Below are 19,616 nucleotides of genomic sequence, written 5' to 3'. Positions count from 1 at the left end.
AGTTGTGAGGTGTCTGCTGAAATGGCAGAGTGTCTGTGGCAGAGCAAGGCAAGATGAACAGGAAGATAGTGGAGAAGTACCATCTGCCTTTGCTACTGCCATAGATAGAGGAAATCAGGGAGAAAGAAGGGCTGGAAAGAAATCTATTTCCCTACCCTCCTTAGGCTCTGAATATAATTTACTTACTTTGATGGGATGGGAGCATCAGTATAGGCAGAGACAGAAAATAGGAATTGCAGAGAAAAGGTTAAACAGAGCCTCTATCTCTGGTCTATAAAAGGTGACTCTTAAAATGGTCAGGGTTGGGTGAGCAGAGAAGGCTAAGATTTAGAGCTGGTCCCTTACCTTAGAGACCCATTTCACAGATAGGAAATTGAGACCTGCCTAAGATATGCCTTCAGTCACAGGGAAAGCTGGTTGTCAAACCTAATTCCTCTGACTCCAAACCCAAATCCACAAACCACACTTTGTCATTTTCGAGGATACATTTTGGTAGGCTCTTTGCTCTTGTTTCTGTTTTACTGCTGATTCTTGGCTCGTGCCAGCTCCCAATCGCATCTGGACGCAGTGCAGTAAAAGGGGGTAGAATCTGAGAATCCCCAAACCACTAGCGCCTGAGGCTCTAACTAGTAAGTAGACAACCACAGTTCCATCCAGGAGGCTCGATTAAATTTAAAAATGTTTTGCATATCATCTGTATACCACATTTTATTAGAAGCTTAAATCTTCATCGTTAGACAACAAACAACTTCCATTTTCTATTTTCAAGCTTATTTCCCATTTCTCAATTTCCCCACTTTGAGAGGTCGCCTTTAATTTGCTACATGCTTTTGGAGTTGTTGATGTTATGTTAATTTACAGGAATTTCCTAAAATGTGGGCATGTTGCACTGTTAATTATTCAGACCCACACTGAAGTCTCACCTCTCTTCCTTAGCCTGGACATGTCCCTTAACTTCTCTTGCCTCATGAAATTCATATTAGAAGTTGCAGACCAGCTGATGAGCTGCACTGGTAAAGGGGATTTCTTCACCAGGAGTTTCCTACATTGATGAAATCATAGATCTTCACCAAGAAAAGAAAAAAGAAACAGCCATCTGTAGGTGTGCATATTTTTTTTCTTTGCCAAGAGATCTCATTCTAGGTTCCCAGCTTACATTTGAAGGTGGCCAAATACTCCAACCAAATACCATAGGGATTAAGTCTTGTTTGCAAGAGCAGATGGCATTTGGGGCTAGCCAAATAGCAGGTACTTAATAATTGTTTGTCAAACGAATGAGCAAGTGAATGGATGAATGGATGGATGAACAATGGACTCATGAATGAATAACTGAATCTTGGATTGAATCAATAGTAAAAAAAAATGGCTGCAGTCTCCCTTTTTATTCCAAACTTAACAGACACCAAATAAAAGGAGCATTTCCATATACCATTGTAGAACAGATAAAAAAAGATGGTACACAAACCTTAAATATCTATTATGTACAGCTTGCTTTACTTTTTAAATATAGTCACTTTCAAACCTGACCTGACTGAATATGATTCTGTCTGGCTTTTCTTGTATCTTTGCTGAATTTTTTAAAATGCTGAAATAACTCCTTTTTTTTCTTTTTTGTTTTTTGTTTTGGCTCTTCAATCTATCACCCCACATTCTCCAGGGAGTTACACTTAAAGTCTCTACTTGAAATATGAAATCCTAGAGTTAGAAGAGATTTAATCTAGTACAGCCCTTTCATTGTACAGACGAGATCGTATAAGCCTAAAACAAGAGGGAATGTGTTTATCTAGGGTTCATGGGATTATAGGTCCATACCTTGAAGGGGCCTGAAATATCAGATAGTCAAATCTCCCCTATTAGACATGTGAGGGAAACTGAAGACTGGAGAAGTATTCTGCCTTTGATGTTTTGGGACCTAAGATTTTAGCTGAATAGCTCTGTTCTACAAGCTAAAGATTCTGGAATGAAATTTCTCTTTTATGTCCCAGCATCCTTATCCATAGGGTGATCCATCCTATACTATCAAGGTTCATTCCTTGGGACCTACCAGCCCCAGAGATGGGGCTTACAGTATCCCTATGTTCCTGCTGTCCAGTTGGTCATACCACTAGATTAGTAGTCAAGTGGTGCAGTGGTTAGAACCCTGGATCTGAGTCAAGATGGCCAGAGTTCAAATTCTGCCTCAGATACTGTGGGAAAGTTACTTAACCTCAGCCTATCTAAAATTCCTCATCTGTAAATTAGGATTATAATAATGCCTAGGTTTACTGTGAAGATAAAATGAGATCATATTTGTAAAGCAATTTACTAATCTTCAAATGATATAAAATGCTAAAGTGTCATCTCTACCCATAGGACAATACAGTATTTTGAACAGATTTCTGGGTATGGAATCAGAAGTTCAAATCCTAGGCAGACATCTATACCATGTGACCTTGGGAAAAAATTTGCCTTCTGGGGACCTCACTTGTAAAATAAGAAAGGTGTACTAGGTATTCCTTCTGACTTTAAATCCTGTGATATACTATGATCTCTAAAATAGGGATAGATAATACTTGTTCTTTTGATCATGGGTGATTGTGATGAACAAGTAAACCTTCAAATATCATGTGAGTTAATAGATGTGACTTTCTTTATACAAAATGATCACTTTCTCCCCAAAATTCACCCACAATTCTTTTGTTTCTCTTAGTTATTTAATACATCCTTCTTTATGCTGTAGTTATTTATATAGATAACAAGATAAAACATTTAAGTCCTTACTGTGTGCCACGCTCTGTGCTAATCTCTAGGGACACAACTTCAAGCAAATAAAATAGTCCTATTCTTTTTGGGGGGGCAAATTGAAATTTATACCAATTTCTAGATGAGGTATAGGAGAGGTTGAGAGATATCAGGGAAAATTTGTCTGATGTGAGAAACAATTTTCTAAACATGTGAAAACTAGATGGATCTGTTTGTTCATTTAAAAATTTGTTAAGTGCTAAATTTAAGGACAAAGTAACAGTTTTCATTATGTTGAGGATTTAGAGTACTGTTCTATTCTATATCTTGTGGACTACATTCCTTGAAGTATTTACCTTCATATTTTGTAGAACATCAAATTCTAAAGATAACAAGATATGTGATGGAAAAGGTAACAGAAATTATTGAAAGGAATAAATGACTAGAGTATTACATAGCAGGGAATTTAGAGGTTGTCTGTTCTATAATCCTGTTTTACAGATGAGGAGGAACTGAAGTCTAGAAATGCTAAGTGATTTGCCCAACCAACACTGAAGAGGTAATAAATGATCAAGGCAGGATTTAGACTTGGGTGCATTCAAAACAAATCCAGTATTCCTTTCATTATATACCATAGGGTTTGTATTTTGTATAAGAAAATCGTTCTATTAATTGTTTTTTAAAATAAAGGATATTTTCTTTTTTATTACATACTTATTAACCATCACCCAACAGAAAAACATTTAACTAAACAAATGCATAAAAAGATTATGTACAAGACTACAAACTCCAAATTGTTTACAATTTGTTTAAAAATATCTAAATTTATATATGCTAATATAAACATCCTCTGCTTTTGAGGTCCCTTTGGATTTGTTTTACTTGAATACTTTTTCCTCTTGATTTGTGGCTGGTTCTTTTTTTTTTAATTAAGTTTATTTATTTAATTAATTTAGAATACTTTCCCATGGTTACATTATTCATGTTCTTTCCTTCCTTTCCTCCCAGCCCCCTCCTATAGCCAATAGGCAATTCCACTGGATTTTGCATGTATCACTGATCAAGACCTATTTCCATATCATTAATATTTGTACCATGGTGATCTTTTAGAGTCTACGTCCCCAATTGTATCCCCATCAAACCATGTGATCAAGCAGTTGGGTTTTTTTCTTCTTTGTTTCTACCCCCACAGTTCTTTCTCTGGATGTGGATGTTCTTTCTCATAAGTTCCTCAGAATTGTCCTAGATCATTGCATTGCTGTTAATAGAGAAGTTCATTACATTAAATTGTGCCATATTGTATCAGTCTCTGTGTACAATGTTCTCCTGGTTCTGCTCCTTTCATTCTGCATCACTTCTTGGAGGTCATTGCAGTTCACATGGAATTCCTTCAGTTCATTATTCCTTTTAGCACAAAAGTATTCCATCACCAACATATACCACAATTTGTTCAACTGTTCCCCAACTGAAGGACATCCCCTCATTTTCCAGTTTTTTGCCATCCCAAAGAGTGTGGCTATAAGTATTTTGTACACATATTTTCCCCTATTATCTTTTTGGGGTACACACTCAACAATAGTATGGCTGGATCAAAGGACAGGCAATCTTAAAGCCCTTTGGACATAGTTCCAAATTGCCTTCCAGAATAGTTGGATCAATTCACAACTCCACCAGCAATGCATTAGTGTCACAGTTTTGTGTGGCTAGTTCTTTAATCATGATATGTATTCTTATTTGATAGTCCCACTTCTCAAAGTGCTTACATTCTAATACAAAAATAACAAAACCAAAAGAGAAGCTGGAAACATGGGCAAAGAAAGGGTATGATACACAGGGCATTTCTTCCACTGAATAGTAAGATCTTTGAGGACAGGAAAGATAGAAGAGAAGGGAGGGAGAGAAATAATCAGGCTAGAAATTCCAAACTGCCCTTTCAAAGTGTCTTTTCCTACAGTAAGATAATGAATAAAATTGAAGCAACCACATTCCATTCCAGAGGTGATCTATTTTCCTTCACAGTGAGATCATTTAATAAGAGAACAACTGGAAAGTTGCCAAGTAATTGCCTCTACAAGTTTGTTCTGTCAGATGCTTGATCTTCTCCGAACAGATAACCTTGCCACACTGGAAATGAAACACCCTCCCCCCAAAAAAAACCAGGGCTTATTTTAAAAAGATTGCTTTTATTACTTTCAGTTATTATATGTTTTCTATGTGACCTATGACTTGGAATTGAAATTCCAGGTTTACATGGACAAAGTTCAATCATAAAAACTCCTTAAATAATCACACTATTGGGCTTATGCTTTCACCTTACATATGTCTTGGAAATACTGAGGTTTGACCCCTTGCAAGAAAAAAGAAAATGTCTCTCAGCTTCCATACAAATACTCAGGCTAACAAAATATCAAATGTAGGACACTTTTCATTTTGCCTGACAAAAAATTCAAAGGACTCATGCAGGAGACCATAAACAATGAAGAAAAGCCTTCCTTCCCTCCATTGAGAACTCCACCTTCTCAGAGACCTATACATCCTCCCAATTTGTGGTAACATCCTGAGTAAATCCTCCTGCCCACCCTCAAAAAAGGAGATGGGGTAAGAGAAGGATTTGGATTGCTAGAGGATTATGCCACTCACCCCTCTGATTGGACCCATCTCCCTAATACCTAGGTAGTCCTCTAGGCATTCAGCACTCCCAGGATTTGGGGAGAGGATTCAAAGCTGTTGTAATGACAGACCAACCCCCCACCACTCCATAGGTGAGTTTACTTTAGCAGCTAAGTGTTTTCCACCATGCTGGAAACCTCAGCTGTGAGATAATCCCATGGCACTTTGTTTGACTTTCCATCAGTTTTTATAAGCATTCAGCTTTTCTGTAGATTTTTAGCTCATTTCAGCAATGAGCCAAAATTGCTTATTCTTGTTTCTTCTGAGATTGTGCTTTTTAATATTAGACATTAGCAAAGGCATCATTTAAACAAACTTAGGCAAGAAAGGGAGAAAATAGAGTGTTATCTCAGCACATTATTAATTCCAATCCCCTGCCCCTTGGTGAAGAAAACCTTACCCTAGTACATTAACTATTAATGGTACCAATACTCCCCCCCCCAATCCGTACCTTTGTCCTTAAAAAAATTGTTTCTAATGGACAAGAGTTAAGGTCTAGACAATGAGAGTTATGGGACTTGCCCAGGGTCATACAACTAAGAAATATCTGAAGCCAGCTTTGAATTCAGGACAACTGGCTCTTTATCCATTGAGCCACCTGGCTGTTACCCCAAACTGATACTCTTTCCAGCCTTTAATTATTGGTAGATATAACTTTCAAGACAGCCCATTTCATGATGAAGTAGCTCCATGGGCTTAGAAGCAATTATTATTTTCAGTGTGAGCATTTATATCTCAGAAATTGGAAAATGCTACAGATGAAGTCTTAATTGTTTTGTTGACTGTCTATACTTAAGAAAGTAATGGAGAAAATAGTAATAATACAAATTAAACTTAAAAGTTGATCTACTTTATTGGAGAGTTGATTGTTAAATATTTACCCACAGTTCTAATTATTAGAAAAGTTCCTTCTGTCAAATAGAAATCTACCTCTGTGCACTGGAGTAACTTGGCCAGTTGCTCCAAGGCTCTGCCTTCTGGAGTCCAACAGAACAAGGCTAATCCTGAATTCCATTGCATGGCAGACCTTCTGATACTTGAAGACAGCCAAACATGTCTTTGCTTTTCTAATATAATCAGTTCTTTCTTCCTTTCCCTTTTTTAAAACCCTTACCTTCTGTCTTAAAATCAATATTGTATTTTGGTTCTATGCAGAAGAACCATAAAGGTTAGGCAATGGGAGTTCTGTGACTTTCCCAGGGTCTTACATCTAGCAAGTGTCTGAGGCCAAATTTGAACCTAGGACTCCCCATCTCTAGGCCTGGCTCTCAATCTACTGAACCACCGAGCTACCCTCCAGTTTTTTCAACTAAGCTTGATTTTGGCATGGCATGATTTTGATCCATAGACTCTTCTTTTAATTACCCAACTCTGGCTTAAGTATGTTTTTATTTTGGTAATAAACTCACATTTAGAAAATCCAAGGATTAGCTTCCTGAACCTGTTTACACATGGCCTTTTAATCCAGTCAACAGAGCAGAAGGCTAACCACCATTAAACTAAATCCTCTTGCCTCTGGTGTGGGCAGTCCAGAGAGCATATATTTTGGTTTGTGGAATGTGAAGTCTTCATCTTTGATTCTGTGTGTTTTCCCCAGCCTTTGAGAAAGTTCAAGTGGGTGATACAATCCTATTTCTTGACTTTTACAGTTTTCTCCTTTTTAAAGTGGTATAATTGATTTTTTGGTATTTGAAAATTGAACTGGTAGTTTGGAAATGCTAGAGAAATGCCAAATAGGTAATAAATGAAGCCACCCTTCATTCCTTCACTCCCTCCTCTTTCCGCCCCTTGCCTCACCTTTCCCACTGGCATGGGAATGTTGTGGTTCTTGATGGAGTAGATGAATATGTGCATTTTTCAAGAGAAAGTGTCAAACAGCATTCTAAGTGTCTTTGTGTTCTGTTTCTTTCCAGGTCTGAAGGAGAAGGCCCACGGAGTGTCAGGTACGTGTTTAATTAGCTCCTCTGCTTGTGTCGTTGTGGTCCCCTGGAGTTTGTTGTTTTAATGAAACCATGTGCTTTGATTTCTGTCTGACTAGTGGTCTTATTAGGTCAGAAGCATTGAAGCAAGGATCTTAGTGCTTTGCATTTAAATGGATTTGTTTAGAAGTGCAGCCCAAAATGAAATATATTCTAGCCATCCAAAACAGGTCTTTCCTTTTCCTTCCCCAAAGCAACGTCAACAAGGGGCATTACTCTGGAGGAACAAAGTAAAGAACAGGAGCCCGGCCTTTTTGTTTTCATTTTTCATTTTGGTTTCAGTCCACCCCACTCACTGCGCCTTCATCCCCAATCACATTTTATGAAATTAAGCAAAGAAAAGGACTTCATTTCAAGGTCTGCTTTGATTTCAAGTGACATAAATGCACTTGATTCCTTGAGTGACAGAATATATGTGTGAAAGCATCCATCCCCCACACCCACAATGGCAGCAGGCATTCTATCATGTTGTCCATGGCTTCCTCATCCAGCCCTAAAAACATTCCCAGCCATCCTAGTTGGGATAGGCTAAAAAGGACCTGGAATGTTGCTTGTCTCTGGTCATTGACTTTATAAAGAGGGTCTCTACTGATAAAAACAAAGATTACTCTTTTAAAAAGAACAGAAATGGAATTGCTTTTCATGATTAGCATTTTGAACTAGCTGCCTAGTTTGAAGGAGAAAAAGAAACCAATCAATTTTGATGCACTTTCCTTCGCAAGCTATTACCATGAATGGGTGTATCCTGCCTTTTTTCTTTAGTTAATGAGGCTACTCTGTATTGGGTATAGATCCTGCCTGGCTAGAGAAGGTCTGGAAAGAGGGTCTGACCAGAACATTGCATTTGTCTTTACCTGTTTCTTTGAATTTTGTACAAGAGGCTCTTTAAATTCTTTGTGGTACTCAGTAGGACATGCATATATGGTGTTTATGTCTGCCTGCCTATCTGTGTGTGTGTGTATGTGTATAAATATATATATATATATATATATATGTACACATTTGTAGAGATAGATAGATGGATGGATAGATAAATAGATGCATAGATGAATAGATGGATGGATATGGAAGAGGCACAGTATTCAGGAAGAAGGAAGTGATTGTTCTCAGACCTCATCTGGAATGCTATATTCATTTCTGAGTACCATACTTAAGGAAGAAGAGCAATAAATTGGTCCATATCCCATGGTGTAAAACCAGAGTGGTGAAGAACTTCATTTATTTTGTATAGGAATCAGTTGGAAAAAATGGTTTTATTTTGCCTAGAAAGGTGATATTGCAGAGATGGGACATAACTGATATCTCTAAGTATTTGAAGGGCCATCAAGTAAAAGAGAGGTTAAACTTATTCTGCTTTTTTCTTTTTTGGTGGAAGTCACTGGAAGATTGATTTCGACTTGATATAAGGACACATTTCATAATAATTGAAGTTGTTCCAAAATGGAAGAGGAAGTTTCAGGAGGTCATGGCTTCCCCTCATTGGAATTCTTCAGAGAGTGACTGAGGGACCATTTATTGGGGATGGCATCAGTGGCTCCTTTACCTCTGTGATCAAAAACAGTGTTATGATTGGTATTCAGAGTCCTTAATGACCTGATCTTTCTCTACCTTTACAGTTTTCTTATGCCCTTTAGGCACTCTGTTCACTCCAATGATCCCCCTCCCCTCTTCTACTTTCATTCCTCTCATAGAAGAACATATCATCCCCTGTCTCCATATGTTCGTTTTGAGTGACCACAAAGTCTGGAATGCTCTTCCCCCTCATATTTATCTCCTGGATTTTCTGATTTCTTCTGCAACCAAAGTGAAATCCTATCTTCAGCAGAAAGTTTTTCTCACACCTGTCTTCTCCCCTTCCTGCATTATGGTTCCTTCCTTCTAATATTATCTTTCATTTACACTATATACATCATAGATGTACATAGTCATTTACATGCTTTCTCCTTTTAGAAAATGAGTTTCTTGAAGGCAGATTTTTTTCTTTCCTTTGTATTGCCAGTACTTAGCACAATGCCTGGATTTTGATTGTTAATCACTGCTATAGGATGGGATCCTTGACCTTGTAGAAGTTATACTTCTTTCCAAAGAGCGGCCATGGTTACTTATTAACTTCCCATGTAGGCACATTTAGAAAACATATATTCCTGGGGCAGCTACATTGCTCATTGAGTGGAGATCCAGGCCTAGAGATGGGAGGTCTTGGGTTCAAATGTGGTCTTAGGCACCTCCTAGCTGTGTTACCCTGGGCAAGTCACAATCCCAATTTTCCAACCTTCAGCCTTGTATATACATATTTATATGATCTATCTATCTATCTGTCTTTCTATCTATCTATCCATATATCTGTCCGTCCATCCAATCATCTGTCTATCCATCCATCCATCATCCATCCATCCATCCATCCATCCATCCATCCATCCATCCATTTATCCATCCATCATCTCTATCTATCTATCTATCTATCTATCTATCTATCTATCTATCTATCTATCTATTCATTCAACACTTGCTCCTTTAAGTATTCAGTACCTTCACACATCTCCCTGACTGTCCATCACTCTTCATTGTGGCAACTTATTTATGTCTGTACTCAGATTGAAATTCTTTTTAAACTCTTACTTTCTGTCTTACAATCAATTCTACGTATCATTTCCAAGGCAGAAGGGCAGGAAGGCCTAAGCAATTGGGGTTAAGTGACTGAGGCCAGATTTGGGCCCAGGGCCTCTGTCTCTATATTCTTGGCACAGGCAGAGACAGGCAACAGAATGCCATGTATGGGAAATCACAAGCAGACCAATTTGTCTGGTGCATCAAGGGTGGGAGGGGGGAGTGATATGACATCAAGCTGGAAAGAGAGGTTGCAGCTAGATTATAAAGGGCTTTAAATGTCAAGCCAAAGAATTTGTATTATATCCTAGAGAAAATAAGAAGCCTTTGAACCTCATGTACAGAGTGTCATGGGCAGACCTGTGCCTTAGATCATCATCATTTTGGCCTCTTGGTTAAGGATGGTTTGGAGAAGGGAAAGGCTGGATGCAAAGAGAAAAATTATGAGCGAAGTGAAAAGAAAAATAATCTAAACACTTGTGAAGTGCCCACTGGGTGCCAAAAACTATACTAAGTGCTTTACAAATATCATGTTGTTTGAGCCTCATACCAACCTTGGGGGGCAGGCGCTATTACTATGGCCAATTTGCATCTGGGGAAACTGAAGCAGGCAGGAGGTAAGTGACATAAAGATATAAGCGACTAAGGCTGTATTGGAACTCAAGTTTTCCTGACTCCAGGTCTGGCACTTTATTGACTGTTAAACAAAAGTAATAGTCAGATCAGATGTGAAGGAGGCCTTATCTAGGGTGGTGGGTGAGTAAATTGAGAGAAGGGAATGAATGTAGAGATAGATTAGCCTCAATGACCGCTCTGAGATGGGAATAAAAAAGTACAGAGAGATTACAAAACCAGGTGAGGGTTAGCATTGACTGGAAGGATGATGGGGACCTTGAGATAGTAGGAAAGTTGAAAGGAACAATAGGGCTTTCCCTTTCTCTAATCTCTCACTGAGTGATATCACCTACTCCCATGGACTCACCTTTATATCTCTGAATGGATGACTCCAAAATCTGTGTAGTCCTTATTTCTTAGTGGAGTATATATTTCTTCTCTCCCAGATGCCTCTTGGACAAGTCCTGGATGTCCTCTGGACATCTCAAAATCAACACATCTGAAACAGAACTGACCATCTAATTTCAAAATTGAATCCTCTCCTTAACTTTCCTGTGTTTATTGATGGCACCACCATACTCAGGAAGCCATTCAAGTTCATAACTTCATTAATTCCTGATTCTTTTCTCACTCTTCCCCCTATTCCATATTCAGTCTGTTGCCAAAACAGGATTTCTCTGGATGCCCAAGTGTAATGACTTAAATGCTGAAACCTTTTCTCATTTTCAATATTTTTGAAGGAAATATTTCTAACATGTGTTATGTGCTTCCTATCTTAGGAAACAGAGCATATGGAGCATAATGTAACCTTTTCTTGATGACTCAAGGTCATCATTGTGATCATGAGGGCAGGGTTGGTGTCATATTTATTTTTGTCTCTCCCAGGGCACACTATGGAAGATAGTGCCTTGAACATAAGGGACCCTTAATACTGTTTACTGAATGAAGTTTACTGTTCTCTAGATGCTGTGAGCCATTGGATATAATCCTGTATACTCCTAAAACTGTTAGGTTATGATGCTCTGGAACTTGTCTTTCTCAACCGAATACCTCCATTAAACATGTTTGTTTAATAAATGTTGTTGGCTTAAATCAGGTTGTTTTCTGTTTCTCTTTCTGATAAAAATGAAAGAGACTCCTTTCGTTGGAGAGGTAGGGGACTGTGAATGTGGAGTGTTACCTGTGCTATCAAATATGACTGATTTTTGTTGAATGGTTTGTTATGTTTCATTTTTTATTTTTGCTACAAAGGAAGCCTTACTTAGTAGAGGAGGGAGAGAAGTATATTCATAATATGATGTAATGTAAAAATAAAAAGCATCAGTAGAAGTTTCACATTTAAGAAATGAATAAAGGGCAGAATGTTCAGCTGCCTGAGCTTGAAGACAATGCAATTGAGATCTTCCTAGGAAATCAACCATTGATTCAAAAATAGACACAGCTTTTCCTCAGTTGCTTTCTCACCCTCAATAAAGAGCTCATGCATGCTTTATTAGTATCCTTCAGCTACTCTACCAAAGTTCAAAGCATTCTCTGTAATCTTAGTCTCCTGGCCATTGTGGGCCACTTTTAGTTAGGTTCATCTTCTTTAGAAAGTGAGGAGTGTCCTTTTCTCTGGGTACACCCCATCTTCAACCTGTGGTCTTATAGATTGTCGCCATTGACAATCTTAAAGGCAACTTGCATTATAAACATCACTGCTAACTCTAAAAGCTTGGTATTATGAGTTCTTCTTTCTTGTCTTCTGGCTTTGATTATTGTATCAGATTTGGATAATCAAGTTTTTACTCTCTATTCCATGTAAGCTTTGACAATAGAAAAAAGAAGAAATTATTATAGCTACTGAAACATCTGGCTGCTGTTGCTTTTCTTTCTCTCCCATTGTTCATGCTGTCTACAGGTGCAACCCACTTGGAAAAAACACTGTGAAAAATCGGGCCTCGCAAAACAAATTAGGAGTGATTTATTTGTATCATATAAAGTTTCTTTGCTTTACCAAAGGATTCTCTTAAATATGCCTGTAAATATTGAACTTTCCTAGCATATTCAAAATTGGATTTAACTGACAAACATTTGATTTATGCACCCCTTTCCAAAAACATATGTAGAGCCAAAGTAATAACTCATGGTGATATGGTATTTTATGTTTTATGAAATATTTTCCTCCCAGTAACCCTGTAAGGTGATAAAGAATGGGCATGTTTAATCTCATTTTATAAATAATGAAGCTGAGATTCCCGAGACATTGGTGATTTAGCCAGTTACACATATAACAAGTGATAAAGCTGGGGAGAAAATGAGGTCATTTAGTTTTAGAACTATAAGAGACCATAGAACTTAGTAAAGAACTCAGTGGCAGCCAAGTGATGTAGCATCTAGAATACTGGACCTGGAGTCAACAAGACCTGAGTTCAAATCCTACCTCAACCACTAAGTGGGCAAATTACTTAAAAGCTATCTAGGGACAGCTAGGTGGCTCAGTGTATAGAGAGCCAGGCCTGGAGTTAGGAGGACCTGTATTCAGATCTGGCCTCAGACACTTCCTAAATATTTGACCCTTGGCATACCATTTAATCCTAACTGCCAATCTGCCTTGGAACTGATACTTTTATTGATTCTAAGACAGAAGGTGAGGGTTTAAAAATAAAATCTGCATGCTTCAGTTTCCTCATCTATAATTTGGACTTCTGAGGGTGACTGTGAGGCTCATATGATATAATACCCCTAACTTGTTGTTCAGTCACATTTCAGCCATGTCTGACTCTTTGCGACCCCATTTGGGGCTTTCTTGGCAAAGACACCGGAGTAGCTTGCCATTTCCTTCATTTTATAGTTGAGGAAACTGAGGCAATGAGGGTTAAGTGACATGCCCAGAGTTACACAACTAGTAAAAATATGAGTTTAGATTTGAATTCAGGAAGATAAACCTTCCTGACTTCAGGTCCAGAGCCCTATCCACTGCACTGCTTAGCTATCCTATATATCAAAGATATTTTGCAGTACATCTGGAGTGTTTGGCAAACCTCAAATTACTTTGTACATAATAACCATTATCTATTCCAGCCTCTTATTTTAGTGACCAGGAAATTGAGGCAGACAGGATTAAGTGACTTGTCCACAGTCACACAACTATTAAAAGTCTGAATTCAGATTTGAACCCAGATCTTCCTGACTTCAAGCTTGGCTTTCTGTGCACCAACCTAGCTGCCCTGTATATCTAAAATGTTTTGCAAACCTCAAAGCACTTCATTTATACTAGCCACAATCTAGTCCAATCTCTCGTTTTCCATATGGGTAAACTGAGGTGCAGAGAAACTAAATGACTTGCCTAAGATCACCCACTGGCAGAGTCAAGACTTGAATATAGTTCCTATTGAGACTAAATCCAGCACACTTCCCACTGTATCATATAGCTTTCCTTAGTTCAATACTCCTTGAAATAATAGTCACTTTTATGCCATTTCATTGCATCAGTCTTGAATCTTCTTGTTCTATATGAAGGCAGAGTGGTCAAGTAGACTGGGACCCAGGAAACCTTATACAAGTCAGTTTCCTTTTATGCACCTTAGTTTCCTCATTGGGAAAATAAGGAGAGTAGACCCAGTGTCTCAAGAGTCCCTTCCAACACTGGCATCCTGTCATTCTCATTTTCTACTGGCCTTCAGAAAGAAGACTGACATTGTTAAGAGTCTATCACTTCATGAGTGCAGGGAAAGTGAAATGATATGACGAGCTGCTGGTGGTTCAAGCCAAATAAATCAGTTGTACACTTGGCTTTTTCAGTTGTCTAATCCTGTCTATATTACCAGCAGAAAGTGGTCTCTGTCCAGTGCTGATATCTCGGAGAGACTCAGTGATGCCCCAGAGAAAAATCATATTGCCTTCCCCATCCCTGGACAACCCTCTAACTGGTTGTCGCTCTCTCTCTCTCTCTCTCTCTCTTTTTTCTTTTTTTTTGCTGTCTCAGCTGTTCTGGCTTATCTTTCTACAGCCTCTCTTTTCTCCCTTGCTAACTTTACGACCTTGTCCCTGATTTGTTCCCATGATGGTTTTTGCCTTTATTACCTCAGTACAAGATTTCAGCAGGAGGCATCGACGTGACCACAGCTTCATCATCTACAGGGGGAAGGAAGGAAGCCACGTGGAGAGTGTGACAAAGGCCAGCATCATCGCTCTGCACAGTAAGAGATGGCATCAGAGAATGTACAAATACCTGGGAGATTAGTATGCAGAGTGTAACATATGTCAGCAGCTTCCAGCCAAATTGTTCTCAGTGGGATGCCTGAAGAGGAGGAGTCACCAGCATTGATCAAGCTGGGGGGAAGGCCAGGAAGAAAATACTGTGTTTAAGTATTTATGGCCTGATGAATTAGGTTACGTCCTGTAATGACTTCTGGTATGACTCGCTGTGGAGAATCACAGGCTGAAAACAAGAATCATAACAAGAGTTGGTGTTGAAGACACTGATGAAAGTATTTCCACTCTGGAAGTAAGGACGCATCAAGCTGGTGGTCAGACAGAAGGAGAAGTGTTGTTGTTGTTGTTTTCTTTCTACAAAGGAACCAGAGGAGAGTTGAAATCTTAGAGAACCTTTCAGAAGTGAATTCCTATTTCTCTCCACAGGTCCAACTCAAATAAAACTTGGATAAGTATATTAGGACACATCCAAATCAAATCATGCTCTAGTCAAAAACAACTCATTTTGCTCTGTTTGCCTCAGTTCCCTCATCTATAAAATGAACTATAGAAGGAAATGGTAAACCTCTGCAGTATCTTTGCTAAGAAAACCCCAAATGGGGTCAAGAAGAGTTAGACATGACTGAAAAAGGACTGAACAACAACAAATATCTAAAAAATACACTTATTCAATGCCTGCTATGCCTAATGGAGTGCTGGGTGCTGTGAGGGCATCCAGAACAAAGATAAGAGGCAGTCTTTGCCCACAAGAATTTACAGTCTAGTTGGGGAAACAAGTCATAAATATATAACCTGTGAAACAAGACAGCATATGATCAAATACTAAATGGTGCTTGCTAAATTGCTCAGGGAGGTCAGAGAAAGGAGAGATCAGCATGGTCTGGAATGTTCATGGGGAGCTTTGGGGACGGGAGAAGACTTGACTTGATTCTTAAAGGATGAAAGCAATTTGAGGAAGCCAAAATGAAAGGCAATGGGATTTCAAAGTGGGGAACATTATATCCAATACAGGGAAGTCACATTGAACTTAGCTTTTAGGGGAGCATGAGAAAGTGAACCAGGCCTAAGGAAATGAGCCATTCTCTACTCTCGAGACAATGAATGGGCTGTGATTTGATTCTTCCCCATGGTTCTGAGCACTGGTTCTTCTTTTCACAAAGAAGGAGTTGGCTAAACGATCATCTTTGAGAAGCCCCACAAATTTCCTCTGAATTCTGCCATTTGTGGGTAGTGGGAGGGAAACAGAATTCTGAATATGAGTTCAGTGGTCTTTGCTTTTGAGGTTAGAATGTAATTAACCTACTTCTTGGGACAATGGTATACTCTGTCTTACAGCAGTCATTTGCAATCATTTCCAGGCTATAAACTACTTTACCAAGGCAAAAGACCAACAGACCAGCTTCCTAACAACTGAATTTGCCAAATGCTGCAATGAGTTGTATTATGGTGTAATCAATTTATCATCATAGGTGTTCCAGTAGAAGATGGATCTCCCAGGGGATGAGGATGTTGAAGAAGGCATTCATGTTTTGAATAGGAACTAGATCAGGAGGTCTTTACCTTATATCATTGACCCCTTTGGCAACAAGCTGGTAAAACTTATGGACCCCTTCTCAGAATCAGCTTTTTAAATGTGTAAAAGAAAATGTAGAGGATTATAAAGGAAACCAACCATATTGAAATAAAGTTAACAAAATATTTTTAAAACAAGTTTATGGAAATCAGTTTAAGAACTCCCTAGTCTAGATGATCTCCCAGCTCAAGTTCTATGAGTTTACAAGTCTTTGATGATTTGCCACTCAACAATGGGAGAACAAGAAAAGCCATCAATGAAACAAATGGTAGAAAACTGCTTCTGCTTTCAATGGACCACCTATGAGATCAGATCAGTCAATCCAAAAGTATATGTTGCTGCTGCTGCTGATACTATTACCACCACCACCACCACCACCACCACCACCACTACTACTACTACTACTACTACTACTACTACTACTACAAGCCTAAAGACCTACTACATAGGACACGGGACACTACATCTCCTTTCTTCATGCCTTTGCATGCCTGGAATGTTCTCCCTCCTCATCTCTGCATCTTAGGATCCCTGACTTCATATAAGGATCAATTCATGCCTCCCTTTGTCCAGGCTAGACCAGAGGTGTTAAACATCTGGTGCTGTAGCCTACAACACTTGTAAGTGCAGTTCAAACCAGATTCAAATAGAATTAGTAAAGTTAAAAAAATAAATAAAAATACAATAGAACATAAAAATGATGACTATTATTACTATTGATAATAATAGAAGGTAATAAACATTTATTAAGTATCTACTTTATAGTAGGCACGGCTTTTTTACAAATATTATCTCATTTGATCCTCACGACATCTCTGTGAGGTAGGTGCCATTTTTACCCCCTTTTTATAGTTGAGGAAAGTTGTACTGATAGAAGTTAAGTGATTTGCCAAAGGCTGTATAGTTAACAACAGCAACAGCAGCTAGCATTTATAAAGTGCTTTAAGGTTTGCAAAGCACTTTTACATGTTATCTCATTGATTAAGTATCCACAACGTTACAGATACAGTGTTAAGTGCAGGGAATGCTAACAAGTTATGCCAAGTGAACAAGCATTTATTTTTTTATCATCATACAAACCACACTTCCATATTGATCACAGTTGTAAGAGTACACACACAGAACCCCCAAAGAAAACCATAAATACATTGATGTGAAAGACAATTACAATAGTTCTTTCTCTGGAGATGGATAGCATTCCCCATTATAAGTCTTTCAGGATTGTCCCAGATCATTTCATTACTGTGAATAACTAAGTCTTCACAGATAATCATCAACCAAAATTGCTATTATTGCGTACAATAATCTCCCAATTCTGCTTATTTTGCTCTGCATCAATTCCTGCAGATCTTTTTAGCTTTTTCTGAAATATCTTGCTTATTATTTCTTATAGTATCAATAGTATTTAATCACCAACACGTACCTTAATTTGTTCAGCTATTCCCCAATTGATGGATATCCCCTCAATATCCAATTCTTGCCACCACAAAAAGAGCTCCTAGAAATATTTTTGTACAAGTAGGTCCTTTCCCCTTTTTTTATTTTCTCTTTGGGATATAGCCCCATATTGATATTAGAGGATCAAAGGATATGCACAGTTTTATAGCCCTTTTGGCATAAGTGAACAAGCATTTATTGAGCACCAACTGTATGCCAAGTATGGTGGTAAGTACTGTAGATACAAAAGAAAACACACACTGTTAGGGTTAAAATGGTTGATGTTGTAAACTGTAGTGAGTTAAAATGGTGGAAGATATAAATTATGATAGATATAAGAGTGGGTGAGTAAATTTGACTGCAGAAAATATGTTTCACTACAGTGTCTTGGTTTTTAAATCAAATATAAGGTGGTTGCCAGGGAATATATTCCCAATTATGAATATGCCCAAGTCAATTGGGTTTTATAGAGAATTTAATTAATAATACAATGAGGTATTAAAGAAAAGGATAAGGAGAGGGAAAAGGAATTAATGAGAAAAGAATAGGTCGGCCCAGGGCAGGCCTGGACAACCCAGAGAAACCAGTCAGTTATCACTCACCACAAGATTTGTCTTAAGCAAGGATGTCTGGGGAACAGAGTCTCCCCAGAGGGAGTTCCAGCCAGAGTCAGCCTCCCAAGGGACTTCTTCTCAAGAGATCTTCAAAGGGTCTCCTCCAAAAGGATCTATCTCCAAGGATCTATCTCCAAGGATCTATCTCCAAGGATGGCTCCCCTTGCTTAAGAGATTCCTTTTCTTATATAGGGTTTTTTTTTTCCTATGTCACCTCCCCTAAGTTCTTCCATCTACCAATCACCGTAGATGTTTTCTAAAAGACAGCCCATCTGAATTCCTGCTAAGTCAACTAATCCCCTCAGTAAGTCTGAACCAGAGAAAACACAGCTGAGTTGACTAATCCCATCAAGAGAAAACCTGCCCGACCTTTATAGGTACCTAGCATCCCATTGTATCAATTCTAAAAACAGGCATGACTCAAAGAACTCCTTGCCTTATTATAAGCATGGATCCAAGTATTTTCATTGTTTAGCAAGGAGTTTTCTCCCCTAAAGCAGTCTTAAGTATGGGTGGAGTAGAGGTCCTCCCATTTCTGATCCTGGCGAGTTCTCACATCAAAATGGGGAATGTTTCCAGTAGGGAATTTGTTCCAATGGAGGATTCCTCAATGTGGAAATTTTTAACATTCACAAGTCTGAGAAATTTCAAGATTTACCACACACACACACACACACACACACACACACACACACACACACACAAAATGAAGCAGTCCCTGCCCTCAGAACCTCACAATCTATCATACAATATTTTGTTTTTTTCACTTATAAATATATGAGAACAAAAGATAGACCATGAAGCATTTTAAGCATAATCCCAAGAGACCTTTCAGAGACCATCTAGAGTAATTTGCTTGGAGAATCCTGGACTTGGGTGATAGCAAAGCTTTCTGCAGCTCCATGTTCGCTTGGGTTTTGTTTCTCATCAAAGCACATCAGTAAAGAAGTAAGACTCACTGATTGGCCTTTGAAAGCCTCACAGACTGGACATGTATTTACCAGTAAGCACCTGGTGCAGAATTAGCATGCGCTACTTTCCCTCATGGTGGAACACTTGCAGGATCAAACTTGCTTATTTTTCACTCTGTGTCTCATCATTTTTGACCATTTTGCCAGCATAGAACTTTTTAATTGTGGTTCATTGTTCCTAAAGAAGAGTGGCTCTGATTTTCTTTTGGCTCCTTTCAAATGAACTGCCACT

The 19,616-nt window shown here is 38.5% G+C and overlaps 1 protein-coding gene across 1 annotated transcript in view; it reads left to right on the top strand.

Annotated features, from left to right (window-relative positions):
* The window catches only part of IQSEC1 (IQ motif and Sec7 domain ArfGEF 1), an 817,265-nt gene that overhangs the window by 241,702 nt on the left and 555,947 nt on the right, over window positions 1-19,616 (top strand). Inside the window, 1 exon segment of the mRNA XM_007500341.3 lies at window positions 7,305-7,334. Within this exon segment, the coding sequence (XP_007500403.2) occupies window positions 7,305-7,334 (30 nt within the window).

Source organism: Monodelphis domestica, chromosome 7 (assembly GCF_027887165.1).
Source record: "Monodelphis domestica isolate mMonDom1 chromosome 7, mMonDom1.pri, whole genome shotgun sequence".
NCBI lineage: Eukaryota > Metazoa > Chordata > Mammalia > Didelphimorphia > Didelphidae > Monodelphis > Monodelphis domestica.
Note: the sequence above shows the minus strand (reverse complement) of the source record. Positions and strands in the feature narration are given on the sequence as shown.